This window comes from Rhinatrema bivittatum, chromosome 3, assembly GCF_901001135.1.
Source record: "Rhinatrema bivittatum chromosome 3, aRhiBiv1.1, whole genome shotgun sequence".
Taxonomy (NCBI): Eukaryota; Metazoa; Chordata; class Amphibia; order Gymnophiona; family Rhinatrematidae; genus Rhinatrema; species Rhinatrema bivittatum.
In genome coordinates this window covers 394,971,639-394,984,407 of record NC_042617.1, presented here as the reverse complement: position 1 = coordinate 394,984,407, position 12,769 = coordinate 394,971,639, and the positions used below count along the sequence as shown (strand labels likewise).

Genomic DNA, 12,769 nt, shown 5'->3' with positions numbered 1-12,769 from the left:
CGATTTTGCACAGCCTTGTGCGCGCCGACCCCGGATTTTATCTATTAAAATCCAGCGTACTTTTGTTTGCGCCTGGTGCGCGAAAAAAAGTACGTGCGGGCGTAGTTTTTTAAAAAATCTACCCCATACCTTTGTATAGATTCATGGTGAGACTACACTTTGAGAACTGTGTGCAGTTCTAGTCATCCATCTCAAAAAAGATAGAAAAAGGTAACAAAAATGATAAAGAGGATGAAAAAGCTCCCTTATGGAGATAGCCTGAACTGATTAGAGCTCCTTAGCTAGGAAAAGAGGCAGAGGGGATATTTATTTATTCAAATATTTTATATACCAACGGTCGTTGGGAACATCTCATCAGTTTACATGAAACAAAAACAAAAAAACCAGCGAACAAGCTTTACAGAAAACAAGGAACTGAAGTAACAAAATAAGGGCTAACATGGCACCGAGAAGGTGAAGAACTAAGTAATTATATGATTGGGATTTATAAGATTGATTGGGTATGACTGCTTATGATTGGGATTGGTTATGATTGGGATTTATAAGATTATAATAGGGTGGAACAGGTAAATAGGGAATGGTTATTTACCTTAACACTAGAACTAGAAGACATTCCATAAAACTTTCAACTGGCAGATTTAAAACAAATTGTAGGAAGTATTTTTCTACTCAGATCATAATCAAGCTATGGAATCTGTTGCCAGAGAACATGGGGGTTCAAGAGAAGATAAACTGTTATTAGCCTGGTAGACTTGGAAAAGCCAGTGCTTATCCCTGGAAATGAGATGCATGAAACAGATTAAGAATATATCAATAACTAGAGATCTGTTGGGTACTTGTGGCCACTGTCTGATGCAAATTGTTGGGCTTTATAGGCCTTACCCAGCATAGAACTTATGTACTTATAGATTTGTGACACTTATGATTTTTTTTATCTCTATTTTTTCTCCGATTCCTGTTTTGCCTCTTCTAGAAGCAGCATTATTTTCTGTCAGTCAGTGCATGTTCTCTTGATGTCAGATAACACTAATACTCTTTAAATGGTTGGGTTCCAAGCTTATAACTTTGTCTAGCTTGACAATGAGACCCTTTTATGCTTAATGAAAAAACAATACCAACTAAGCAGACTTTAAAAATATTTCCTCTCTATTGCAAGCAACACCAAAACATCAGCCAATGTCTGAGCTGAGGTTTTGCTATTATGCATATTTGATATATTTATTTATTTTACATTTTCTATACCAACCTTCATGAAAAGATTCATATCAAACCGGTTTACATGGAACTTAGGGACTAACTAAATAACCATATAACAAGAAGGCTGAACTTGGGGGCTAGAGTAGCCAGGAAGTAGAAGGACAGCAAAAACTAGAGGTTAAATACATATGTATATACTGGGACTGGTCCGAGAGTCTAGTCAATTGGGCTGAGTCTGTTTGAGAAGTATGTTGACATTTTAGAAATTAAGGGAAGGCTTGGAGGAAAAGCCAAGTCTTAAGTTTTCTTTGGAAGGTTAGAAGGCAGGGTTCCAATCTTAGGTCAGTCGGCAAGTTGTACCAAATGTCGGGGCCCGCTGTGGAGAATGTACGTTCTTTGGTGGAAGCTAGGCGCATGGATTTAGTTGGTGGGACTTGTAGGGTTCCTTTATATGCTTCTCTGATGGGTCTTGCAGATGAGTATAGTTTGAATGGGATCTGAAGGTCTAGTGGTAGATTGTGGATGGTTTTGTGTATTATGGTAGTGCCTTGTGCAAGATTCTGTATTTTATTGGCAGCCAGTGCAGGTTTCGGAGTATGGGAGTGATATGAGCTCCACAGTTAGTGTTGGTTAAGATTCTAGCTGCTGCGTTCTGGAGCATCTGTAGTGGTCTGGTGGCGGAGATGGGGAGCCCCAAGAGGAGAGTGTTGCAATAGTCAGTTTTAGAGAACAGCGTTGACTGGAGGACAGTTCTGAAGTCCTGGAAATGAAGAAGGGGTTTGAGACTTTTCAGAACTTGAAGCTTATAGAAACAGTCCTTGGTGATATTGTTGATTGATTTTTTTAAATTCAGATGGTTATCAAGGATTACTCCTAAGTCTCTTACTTGAGTGGTCTGGGAGTTGGGGAATGTCTGATCGGTGCTGGCCGAGTGGTCGGGGGAGATAAGAAGGATTTCTGTCTTGGCTGCATTGAGAACCAGGTTCAGGCTGGTGAGTAGGCAGTTAATGGACTTAAGGCAATTTTCCCAGTAGGTAAGCGTTTTTGGAAGGGATTATTTTATAGGGATCAAGATCTGAACGTCATCTGCATAGAGGTAGTGTATTAAGTTTAGGTTTGTGAGCAGCTGACAGAGGGGCAGTAAGTAGATATTGAAGAGGGTAGGGGATAAAGAAGAGCCTTGAGGGACGCCTAGAGTTGATTTGAAATTAGGGGATTCGTTATTGATTCTAACCTTGAAGCTTCTGTTGTTGAGGAAGGAGTTGAACCATCTGAGGGCGTATCCTGATAATCCAATGTCTGAGAGGCGATTTAGAAAGATGGTGTGGTTCACGGTGTCGAACGCCGCAGAGATGTCTAAGAGGACAAGCAGGAAAGAAAGCCCTTTGTCTAGGCCCATGAGGATGTGGTCTGATAGGGAGATGAGGAGGGTTTCTGTACTGGATGATTTACGGAAGCTGTACTGGGAAGGGTATAGGATTTTGTGTTCCTCCAGGTAGTCTGAGAGCTGTGTGTTCACCACTTTCTCTGTGAGTTTCGCTAGAAAAGGGAGGTTGGATATAGGTCAGAAATTGGAGAGTTCTTTTGTGTCCAGGTTGGGTTTCTTCAAGAGGGGTTTGAAGGATGCTGGGTTTTAGCTCATCCGGGTAGATTCCTTGGGCTAGGGAGCAGTTTATGATGTTAGCCAGTGATCTGGAGATAGTGCCCGGGATGAGGAGCAGAAGTTTAGTTGGGATGTGGTCCATCGGATGGCTGGATGGTTTCAACTTCTTGAGGGTGGATTCAATCGCCAGAGGGGTAGTGGGCTCGAAGGAGTCGAGGGTGGCTCCAGGGTAAGATGTGGTGTTGGAGTTTAGGGCGGGGGGATTGAGTTGGAGGGGAGAAGCGCCAGTGTGTTTGCAATTTTATCCTGAAAGAAGAGTGCTAGCTCATTTGCTTTGGATTGAGCCTGGTCGTCTGGGATGGTAGGGGCAGAGGGTTTTGTGAGTTGGGATACATAGGAGAACAGGGCCCTGGCATCATATTGTATATCATGAATTCTGCTGGCATAAAAGTATTTTTCTTGTCTGTAAAAGAGAGATCGTGTAGAGATGGACAGTGGCCACAAGTTCTCTCATATGCATGAGAGAAAATTTGCATGCACTGCCTCCATAACATGCAAATTTTCTCTCATGCATATTCATTGTGGATATCCTGAAAATCCGACTGGCTGGTGGGCCCCCAGGACAGGATTGGGGACCACTGCTATATAAGATTTATGTTGCAACCTCATCACAGTTTTGCTTACTTTGCAGTCTCCCTGTGCCAAGGTTTCACCTGCTGTGCAATCTTCCTTCCAGCAGGGGTCCTCAGCGAGCCTCGCACATGGCACTGCCAGTTTACCTCCTCATTGGTCACACCACACTTCAGCCTCAGCCCTATTTAACCCAGCCTGCTCGATACCTCAGTGCCTCTTCATTGAGTAACCGTGGCTTTCTGACCTGGCCACTCTTATTTGGTTATCTTGTCTTGCTGCCTACACAAGCCTCCTGCTTTGCCTTGTGGCCTCCCAATCTCCCTTGCCTTGTTCTGTGGCCTCTCAAACTTCCTTGCCTTCCTCTGTGGCCCCCTGAGCCTCTCTGCCTTACCTTACGGCCTCCAGGCCTGCTAGGATCTCCTAGCCATTCTTGTGTCTGACTGGGCTTCCCTGTTTATTGTTACCTCTTCTGTCTAGTCCAGTCCTTGTTTAAGCCTTGAACTTGTCCAGTCCTTGTTCTGTCTTATGCTACTCAGTCCAGTTGCATGTCTATTTGCCCATGACCCTGGTTCAGCCCTGTCTGTATCCAGACCCTGCCCGCCCTCAGTACTAGGTGCCAGCCCCCAGCCTGTGCTCTGTATCCAGCTAGTGCCTGCACTTAGCTTCCAGCCAGCACCATGATGTTCTGCTGGAGATAAGTCTTACCAGTCCCCAAAACCCAAGAGCTCAACCTGCAGGGAAGGGGGTTGGTTAGGTAGAAGACCAGCCCTAGTCTAGCCTTACAGTTATGCAGTGGCTTTGCAGGGGTGTTCCCTGATACCAGCTCGCTGCCATGTGACACCTCTTTTTAAAGTTTTGCATTTTTTTTGGTACAAGGTTATGGTCACTCTGCTCTTTGTTGTTCTTGTGTTGGAAAGTACCATACAAAGGCAAAGAGAACAAACAATTCACCCAAGGTTCTATTCTGTCCTCTATGAGAAAGAAACCTGGATACAAAAATGTATGTTTTATATGACTTAAACCAGATTACAGTTTTAGAAATTTTGAGATTTTGCATTTTTTTTTAATTCAATTTTTTTTTTTAACAAGATGGAAGAAAAGGACATGAAACAATTACCAAACCTTTGATTTAATCCTCTCTATGTGTTGTTCCACTTCTTCAATATCTTCAGCATTTTCCAGTCGCTCATAAGTTGCACTTTTGGTGCCTTTTATCAGGTTTAAAGGTAGGGCAGACATACCATAAGCCTAAACATAAAGAAAAAATAAAACAAAAAAGACAAACCATAGAAGTTATAAGCATTTTTAATTACAAAGTATGCCCCTCATTCTCCTTTCCAATTAGTCTGTTTCTTCATAGTGCTGATGAACTCAGGTACAGTATGTTTATTATGGAGGAATACCATTTTGGTGTTTCTACAGTCGACTAAGTATTGTCATTTGTTCCTACCACATAAATGTCATTGACAAAATCTGTATCTTTTTGGTGTCATATACCCATAATACAGAGCTGAAAGGACATTCTCAGAGAGAAACCATGTTTTCTTCCTATGGTACTGACTCAACATAGTGCATATATAGTGATTTTAGTTTCAGATTTTTGTTTTACTTTAACATCTTAAAGTTTATTTCTAGTTTTTGTGCAACAAAAGTTTAACTACACTTTTAAATTAATTATGCTTGTAGTATTATCCATTCCATTTGATGCACAAATAGCCATTGAGTAGAACAGGCATCATATTCACTAAGAGGAGGAATTAATAAGAGGAAGGTAGCAGGAAATTCTAAGTACTACACCTTAAAAAAAACTGGCAGGGCTAAGCATGATATGAGTGAATATTTTTCCACCAATATCCATCTTCTTCATGCAAATTAAAACAGTAAATATATTTATGGTTCCCATTTTAGCTTTCATTTAGCAAAATGCATTTAATGTAACTAAAGTGCTTTTGAATTTGTGCCATTTTCAGCTAAAACCCCAACGTATGGTGATATTGCCACTTATTGGAGAGAATGAGACGGGATTTAAGGAAGCTGGAAGAGTGGTCGAAGATATGGAAGAGGAGATTCAGTGCCAAGAAGTACAGAGTCATGCATATGGGGAGTGGAAATCCGAAAGAACTGTATTCGATGGGGGTGAAGGGCTGATGTGCATGGAGCAGGAGAGACACCTTGGGGTGAAGGTATTTAACCATCTCAAGTCGGCGAAACAATGTGACAAGGCGATAGCTAAAGCCAGAAGAATGCTGGGCTGCATAGAGAGAGAAATATCGAGTAAGAAAAGGGAAGTGATTATTCCCTTGTACAGGTCCTTGGGCGAGGCCTCACTTGGAGTACTGTGCTCAGTTCTGGAGACCGTATCTCCGAAGGGCCAGAGACAAGATGGAGGCGGTCCAGAGAAGGGCGACCAAAAAGGTGGATAGTCTTCATCGAATGACTTATGAGGAGAGATTGAAGAATCTAAATATGTACACCCTGGAGGAAAGGAGGAGCAGGGGTGATATGATACAGACTTTCAGATACTTGAAAGGTTTTAATGATCCAAAGACAACGACGAACCTTTTCCGTTGGAAAAAAATCAGCAGAACCAGGGGTCACAATTTGAAGCTCCAGGGAGGAAGACTCAGAACCAATGTCAGGAAGTATTTCTTCACAGAGAGTGTAGTGGATGCCTGGAACGCCCTTCCAGAGGACATGGTGAGGACTAAAACTGTGAAGGATTTCAAAGGGGCATGGGATAAACACTTTGGATCCATAAGTCTAGAGGATGTGAATGAAGAGAAGAGGCATGGGGTGGTTTGCGGCAATGGCAGCTACTACCTGGAGATTAATACCCTTATTCAATAAACATACACATGGTTAATGCGACTCCAACATTGCTTTATGCTTCAATGGCAAGAGGAAATGTGGAAAAAAGGATTTGCATTCACAAAAAAGCAGGGGGGGGAGTAGCTGCATTCACAAAAAAGTGGGGAAGTAGCTTGCTTATTACGGCGTTACTACCCCGAATCAATTAAGCCTGATACTTCACTTGGAATACATATCCAGCGCAGCTCACTGCTTCAATGGCAGGGGGAAATGAAGAAAAGAGGATTTATATTCAGACAACAACCAACAAGGACTGAATTGCACAGGCTGGGTAAACAAATAAGCGTGGGAGTAGCTTGCTTATTGCGGCAGTTACTACCCCTAACCAATTAAGCTAGATACTTCACTTAGATGCAGCTCCAGCACTGCTCTCTACATCAATGCAGGGGTGGAAGGTAAATAGAACCAAAAAGTTACTAATAAAGGCCAAGAATATCAGATAAGTATGAGAAAAAAGTGTGAAAGCTTGCTGGGCATACTGGATGGGCTGTTTGGTCTTCTTCTGCCGTCATTTCTTTTTTTTTTTTTTTTTTTTTTAATTTACTCTTTATTAATTTTTTTTAAAGCATTACAAATAAGGATTCAATTCCTTACCATAAGGTATAGCATACATAGCATTACTTACAAATAAAATAATAACATTTATCAGAACTTTCTCTTATGCTACTACCTTATTATTACCATGAAATCAGAGAGATCCAATTAAGTAATTAAGGAGCAATAACATCAATAACAATTATTTATAATTACTAGGAAGTGGTCGAACTAATTTATATTACCTGAAACTAACAGAACTCAAGCTGTTATTTCTTTGGAGATCAGGAACTTTTCTAAGTTCTCCGGTTCAAAAAAAACATAACGTTCATTCTCAAACGTCATAACACATTTACAAGGAAACTTGATCAGGATTTGTGCTCCAAGAGCACGCGCTCTAGAACATAAACTCAAAAAAAATTTTCTACGCATCTGCGTTGATCTAACTACATCTGGATACACCCATATTTTTTCTCCCAAATACAATTTCTCTCTATTCCTTAGGAAACTCCTCAGGACATTATCTCTTTCACTAGATGTTACAAATGAGACAAACAAAACACCTCTTGACTATCTGATCCTCTTGTGAGGTTTCTAAAAACCCCGATAGGTCTTCTATGGGTGACAGTGTCCCTACATTGCCCCTAATAAGATTATTGTCTCTTATAGATATACCTTCCCCTTCTTGTCTTTTTAATGTATCGGATATGAAATATACTTTAGTAGTATTAGGGATACTAGTAGAGGGAAATGATAACACCTCTCTCATATCTATTTAATTGTTCTTTAGGGGATATAAGTTTGCATTTAGGGAAATTTACCATTCTCAGATTTTTATATCTGAGATTGTTTTCCAGATTTTCTATCCTTTTTTCTGTTCTAGTATCTCCCTGAATCAAATTTGCTTGAACTTCTTTAATCTTAACTATCTGAGAGTCTAATTCTTGAACTTTGATAGAGTTAGATAAAACTACTGGATTTACTATAGAAGATTGTTCCTGGAAATTTTGGAAAGCTTGTGTTAAAGAAATAATTGTTTTCTCGAATACCGAAACAGCATTCCACAGTACGTCCAGAGTTACAATTTCAGGTTTCTGTAATAAAGTAATCTCAGGTATTTTAAACGGAGACTTATGAGAAATTTCCCCTGAATTCCCCTTGTCTGTTACAGATTCCCCTCCTGTGGTTCTTGGTGAAGTTTTCCCAAGACCACTAACTGTCCCGATATTAACTTCTTTCAAGGCGCTCAGAATGTCCTCGCCTTGAAGTTGACCAAATATAGAACCAGCTGAAGCTCCCTCGATCGCATTCCTCTCCTGTGACATCTTTGGTCTCAGAGGGTCTGTAGTTTCGGCTGCACTATAATGGTCTGGGGGTGGGGGGGTTTCAGGAGCCCCCGGGCTCAAAGATGTCTCATCGAAGGGTTGCAGAGTATGCTCCTGTTCCTGTAACCCAGCCGACGCACCTGGGGCTACTACGACCGCAGGGTAGAACTCCTTAATCTTGGTTTGTACTGGGGAAGGTTGAAGTGGGGTCGAGGTTCCCTCCCTCACCTTCCCTTTTCTTTTCGTATGTGGCATAGTTGGAAGGAAATAAATTTAAGTTCAAGAAAAAAGGAGTTCTGCTTACCGACTTCTTCCTAATGGTGCAATTGGATCTCTCTGTGGGAGCTGAATAGTATGAGAGGGAAGAAAGAAGAAAAATCTTCAATTAGGCAATTTCTTCTCCAGCACTAGGATAGATTCCCCAGCCAAAGCCGCGCGCCCCTTCGGCGCGCGCGGCTTAGGCAGCGCGCCGGCGTCGGCTGCGCGCCGCTGTACGCCGAGTTTTAAGGGCAGGGTCCCGGTTCCTCCAGGAAGTGACGTCACGCCTCGCCATGCCCCCTTCCCTGCCGGGACTCACAGTCTGGTTGTATTTGACTTGTTAGCGGCGGGAAAAGCCTCCTTGGCCAGGTCAGTCCTTCGCCTCCTCTCTCAGACGGATCAGCTCCGTCTCTCACCGCTGCACGCCGAGTTTTAAGGGCAGGGTCCCGGTTCCTCCAGGAAGTGACATCACGCCTCGCCACGCCCCCTTCCCTGCCGGGACTCACAGTCTGGTTGTATTTGACTTGTTAGCGGCGGGAAAAGCCTCCTTGGCCAGGTCAGTCCTTCGCCTCCTCTCTCAGACGGATCAGCTCCGTCTCTCACCGCTGCACGCCGAGTTTTAAGGGCAGGGTCCCGGTTCCTCCAGGAAGTGACGTCACGCCTCGCCACGCCCCCTTCCCTGCCGGGACTCACAGTCTGGTTGTATTTGACTTGTTAGCGGCGGGAAAAGCCTCCTTGGCCAGGTCAGTCCTTCGCCTCCTCTCTCAGACGGATCAGCTCCTTCTGCCGTCATTTCTATGTTTCTATAAGTCTTCTAATGAATATGTATCTTTGTTCACTGTATGAAATGAAACAGGCTATGTGATTAAATTTTCAGTGATATCATTATCTCTCTTTTACTACTTTTCCATGAAATTCCACAATATATTCTTGCTGCAACTGGTCAAAAGAAATTTACGTGGGTTCTGAATTCCTAACAGAGTCAGTAGTAAATGAAGACTAATGCATTTAATGTCAATATATTTGTTACTGAAGAAGAAAATATTGTAGAGGCAAAAAGTATATCCAATAATAAAAGAAATCCTTCCTGTACCCCAAAGAAAAAAAAATTCATTTTCACCTCAGGATTGCATCCATTTTGTTACCACATACTGAAAGACACTGATTGAATGTATGGAAATAATATAGGAAAACCAGTCAAGAAACATACCAAATTTTGTTTTATTATTTAATACTAACAAAGTACTCCTCACTGACAGTTTCTCTTTCGCATCCATGTTTTTAATCTACAAATAAGCTTCTACAAACTTCCTTCTAACTTTCTATATACAGGAAAAACTAAATCACAGAACACTAATTTTGGAGAAAATAATTTCCTGGTTCTTTGTATGTGTTGCTTAAAGGTTTATAAGTGGCCCTCTCAAGACTGGGGTGGTGCCATTAAAGCCTGGGAGGAGATTTCAACTTCAGATGGGGCCACTTTGGAGAGGGTGGAATTTTCCTGATCATCTGTATATAGCAGGCATTTGGATTTCTGAGTCACTTAGTTGTAGTTTTGCAGCTGAGGATCTCTCCAGTCCTCTGGGGAGGTCATTGATGTAGATATTGAAACAGGTGGGGCTCAAGTTACATCCCTGTAACATCACTAGTTCCTGTCTGAACCGGTCTGCCGGTCAGGTGATGGAGGAATACATGGATTTAAATATATCACAGGGTTTCCCCACCCAGTTCCAGTTTTAAGTAGTTTAAGGTTGACTCCAGGATTCCAGATAGAAACAAAAGCTCTTGCAAAATCAACAAACTTGCAAATGTTCTCCCTGAGGTTTTTGTTTTTTTTTCTTTTTACACATTTTGTTGATTAACATCTATAAACTAAAGATGTAATAAGTCATTTCTGGGCTTTGGAGGGAACCCAATCTAACTTCTGTGCAGAAAAAATTTCATTAAAGGGGTTTTTATTTACACCCTGTTCAAATGCTGCTATGGATGCAAACATCTTATTACTCACAATACCACCCAATCTCACCCTTATAGCCCTTAGGAATATGTTTCCCTTCTAGGTGCATACAGCCTTCAACTTTTTTTTTTCCTTCCCTCTCCTTTTCACTGCCTCTCTGGGGTGTGGAATGGAATCCTTGCCCTTGTGAAGATTTTTTTTTTTATATTTTTCTCCCTTTACCCAGGTCGCCAACTCCCAGAATCCCTTGCTTTCTTTAAAATATATGTCCAGTTAATGTACTTCTCTATCAGTTAAAGCTACCAAAGTGCATACATTCCAACAAATAATGACTAGTTAGAAGTCAAAAAAGAAGCTAGAGGGAACCTTTATAAGCCCATCTTTTCTTGGGCCTTTCACATTGGGGCAAGAAAACCACCACTTATCTAGGGCATGTTTAACATCTGAACCACTACCAAATGCTTAGATCCTTCCCCACCAGGATACGTGATCATCAAGCATAGATTTTCAATGTGCATACCTTGGCAGAATTACAGAAGGAAGGGATTGAAATGAGCCTGCCAGCAGAACTCCATTGGCAAAATGAAGATAAAGTTAATTGGTAAAGGACTGCCTTAGAATCTAGTCAGAATGTTATTCCAAAACGGGGAAGTTATGCCTTATCACACCTATAACTGTGTCTTTTTCTAGATGGGTATAGCCCCAATATTGCTACTAACATTGGTTCACAAAAAATCTAGCTCTTCTACTTTTCTGGGGACATTTCTTTCACCTAGGTGGGTTCCTCGACCCCAATGATAGGAATTTTCAAAGGTATTAGGGCAACATAAGGGAAAGGAGCTTTTAACTGTCATATCTTTCTTACCATTATGTTGCTGGCTGCACTATTTATGCAACTGCTGGTAAATCCTAGTCAGGCCTAGTCAGACAAGCAAATACCAAGACCCTCTAAAGGTTTTTAACATAAAAAAATAAGTACATGGCTAGACTAGGATAGACTAAGAAAAGTCTACATTTAGGGAAGAGGTCTGTAGCTGCTGTGGAGCAAGTAAGGGCAAATGAGAGGTCAGTGTCTATTAGTGGCAGAAATATTAAGACCTGGATCAGTGAATTATTCATTTAATAAACAAAGGAACACTGCAGCTTTGTGCTCGATAAAAAGGTTGGGATTTACCAGTTGAAATAAAAAGGTGAGAGGCACCAATGTTTTTGTACAACTAGGGATTAGAGTGAAAGCTGGGGACATAGTTGAGGTGTTTATGGCACACCAAGAAACAAGCTAGGAACCACTCTTACCACCACTGGTCCCCAACCCCATTTGATTCCTACTTTAGTTACCACTAGCCCCTCCCCCGGCTCCTGCACTTTTGACTGTGCTGACTCCCTTATTGGTCATCTGTGTTAACCACAGATGAATGTCCTGAGTCCCCCAGGACATGAACATGTTCCCCGCCATTTTGTCACAAAACTTTTCATCATAGTTGAACCAAGCCCAACCTTCGTAGTCCTTGAATGCACAGAGGATGCTGTCCGCATAGGACAGCAATGCTCATTACTGGGTCGTATCAAAGTGTCCTACCACTCTCGCTAGCCTTAATAAACCCCTCACCCAATTAACAATATTTTTTGAAATCTTAGGCCCTGAACCCTCCCCTTTGTTCTTTTTCTTGGCCTTCATTTTATTCTTCTTCCCTCCAATAATTTAAAAATATTCACAAATTTGCGTTTGCGAATCCACCTGACTAGTCTCTTCGGCACCTCCTCCCACAATTCCATTAACGATGCCAAAGCCAGATGCCCCATGTCATGTTTTGGACCCTCGGCTAATACCGCCCTCTGGAATGGCCCTGACTCATCCGAGCTAGAAGATGATGAAGAAGAACTGGAAGAACTAGAAACCCTCGACCGCTTCTTCTTCTTTGCCGCCCCCCCCCGAGCATCTTTCTCCTCACTTCCGGCTGTCTTACCTGTCCCCGCTCACGCAGCATATCCCAAAACTTTTGCTAGCTAAACCGCCTCTGCCACTAGTCTTGGGAAATGGACCTCCTGACCCTGCTGCCACGCTTGCTCTCTCAAAGCCTCCTGCCTTGACGTTCCTGAAAATGCCTCCTCCTCCTGATCTGCAAAAGAAATTGCCTCCCTTTCGACAGCCCTATAGCCTGTCACACCTACTCCACCATACCCCTTACCCATCGTACCTGGCACCATGAAATGACTCTCCTGACCCTTGCCCCCATATCTTAACTCTGCCCCTCTGGATGTTATCGCCTAGGCTGAAAAAACATAACCCCATGCTCTCCCCCGAACTTCAGTGGCCAACCACCTACGCCGCACCTGGTCCAAAATTCTGCCCCACCTCGGGATTGGGAGCTTATCCCTAAGTGTGTATCCATA

The 12,769-nt window shown here is 42.3% G+C and overlaps 1 protein-coding gene across 3 annotated transcripts in view; it reads right to left on the bottom strand.

The window, feature by feature from the left end:
• LMBRD1 (LMBR1 domain containing 1) overlaps positions 1-12,769 on the bottom strand; it is a 591,116-nt gene that overhangs the window by 290,158 nt on the left and 288,189 nt on the right. For all 3 annotated transcript variants that reach the window (XM_029595663.1, XM_029595662.1, XM_029595664.1), the window contains exon 8: positions 4,556-4,681. In XM_029595663.1, the coding sequence (XP_029451523.1) occupies positions 4,556-4,681 (126 nt within the window). The remainder of the gene's footprint in view (positions 1-4,555; positions 4,682-12,769) is intronic.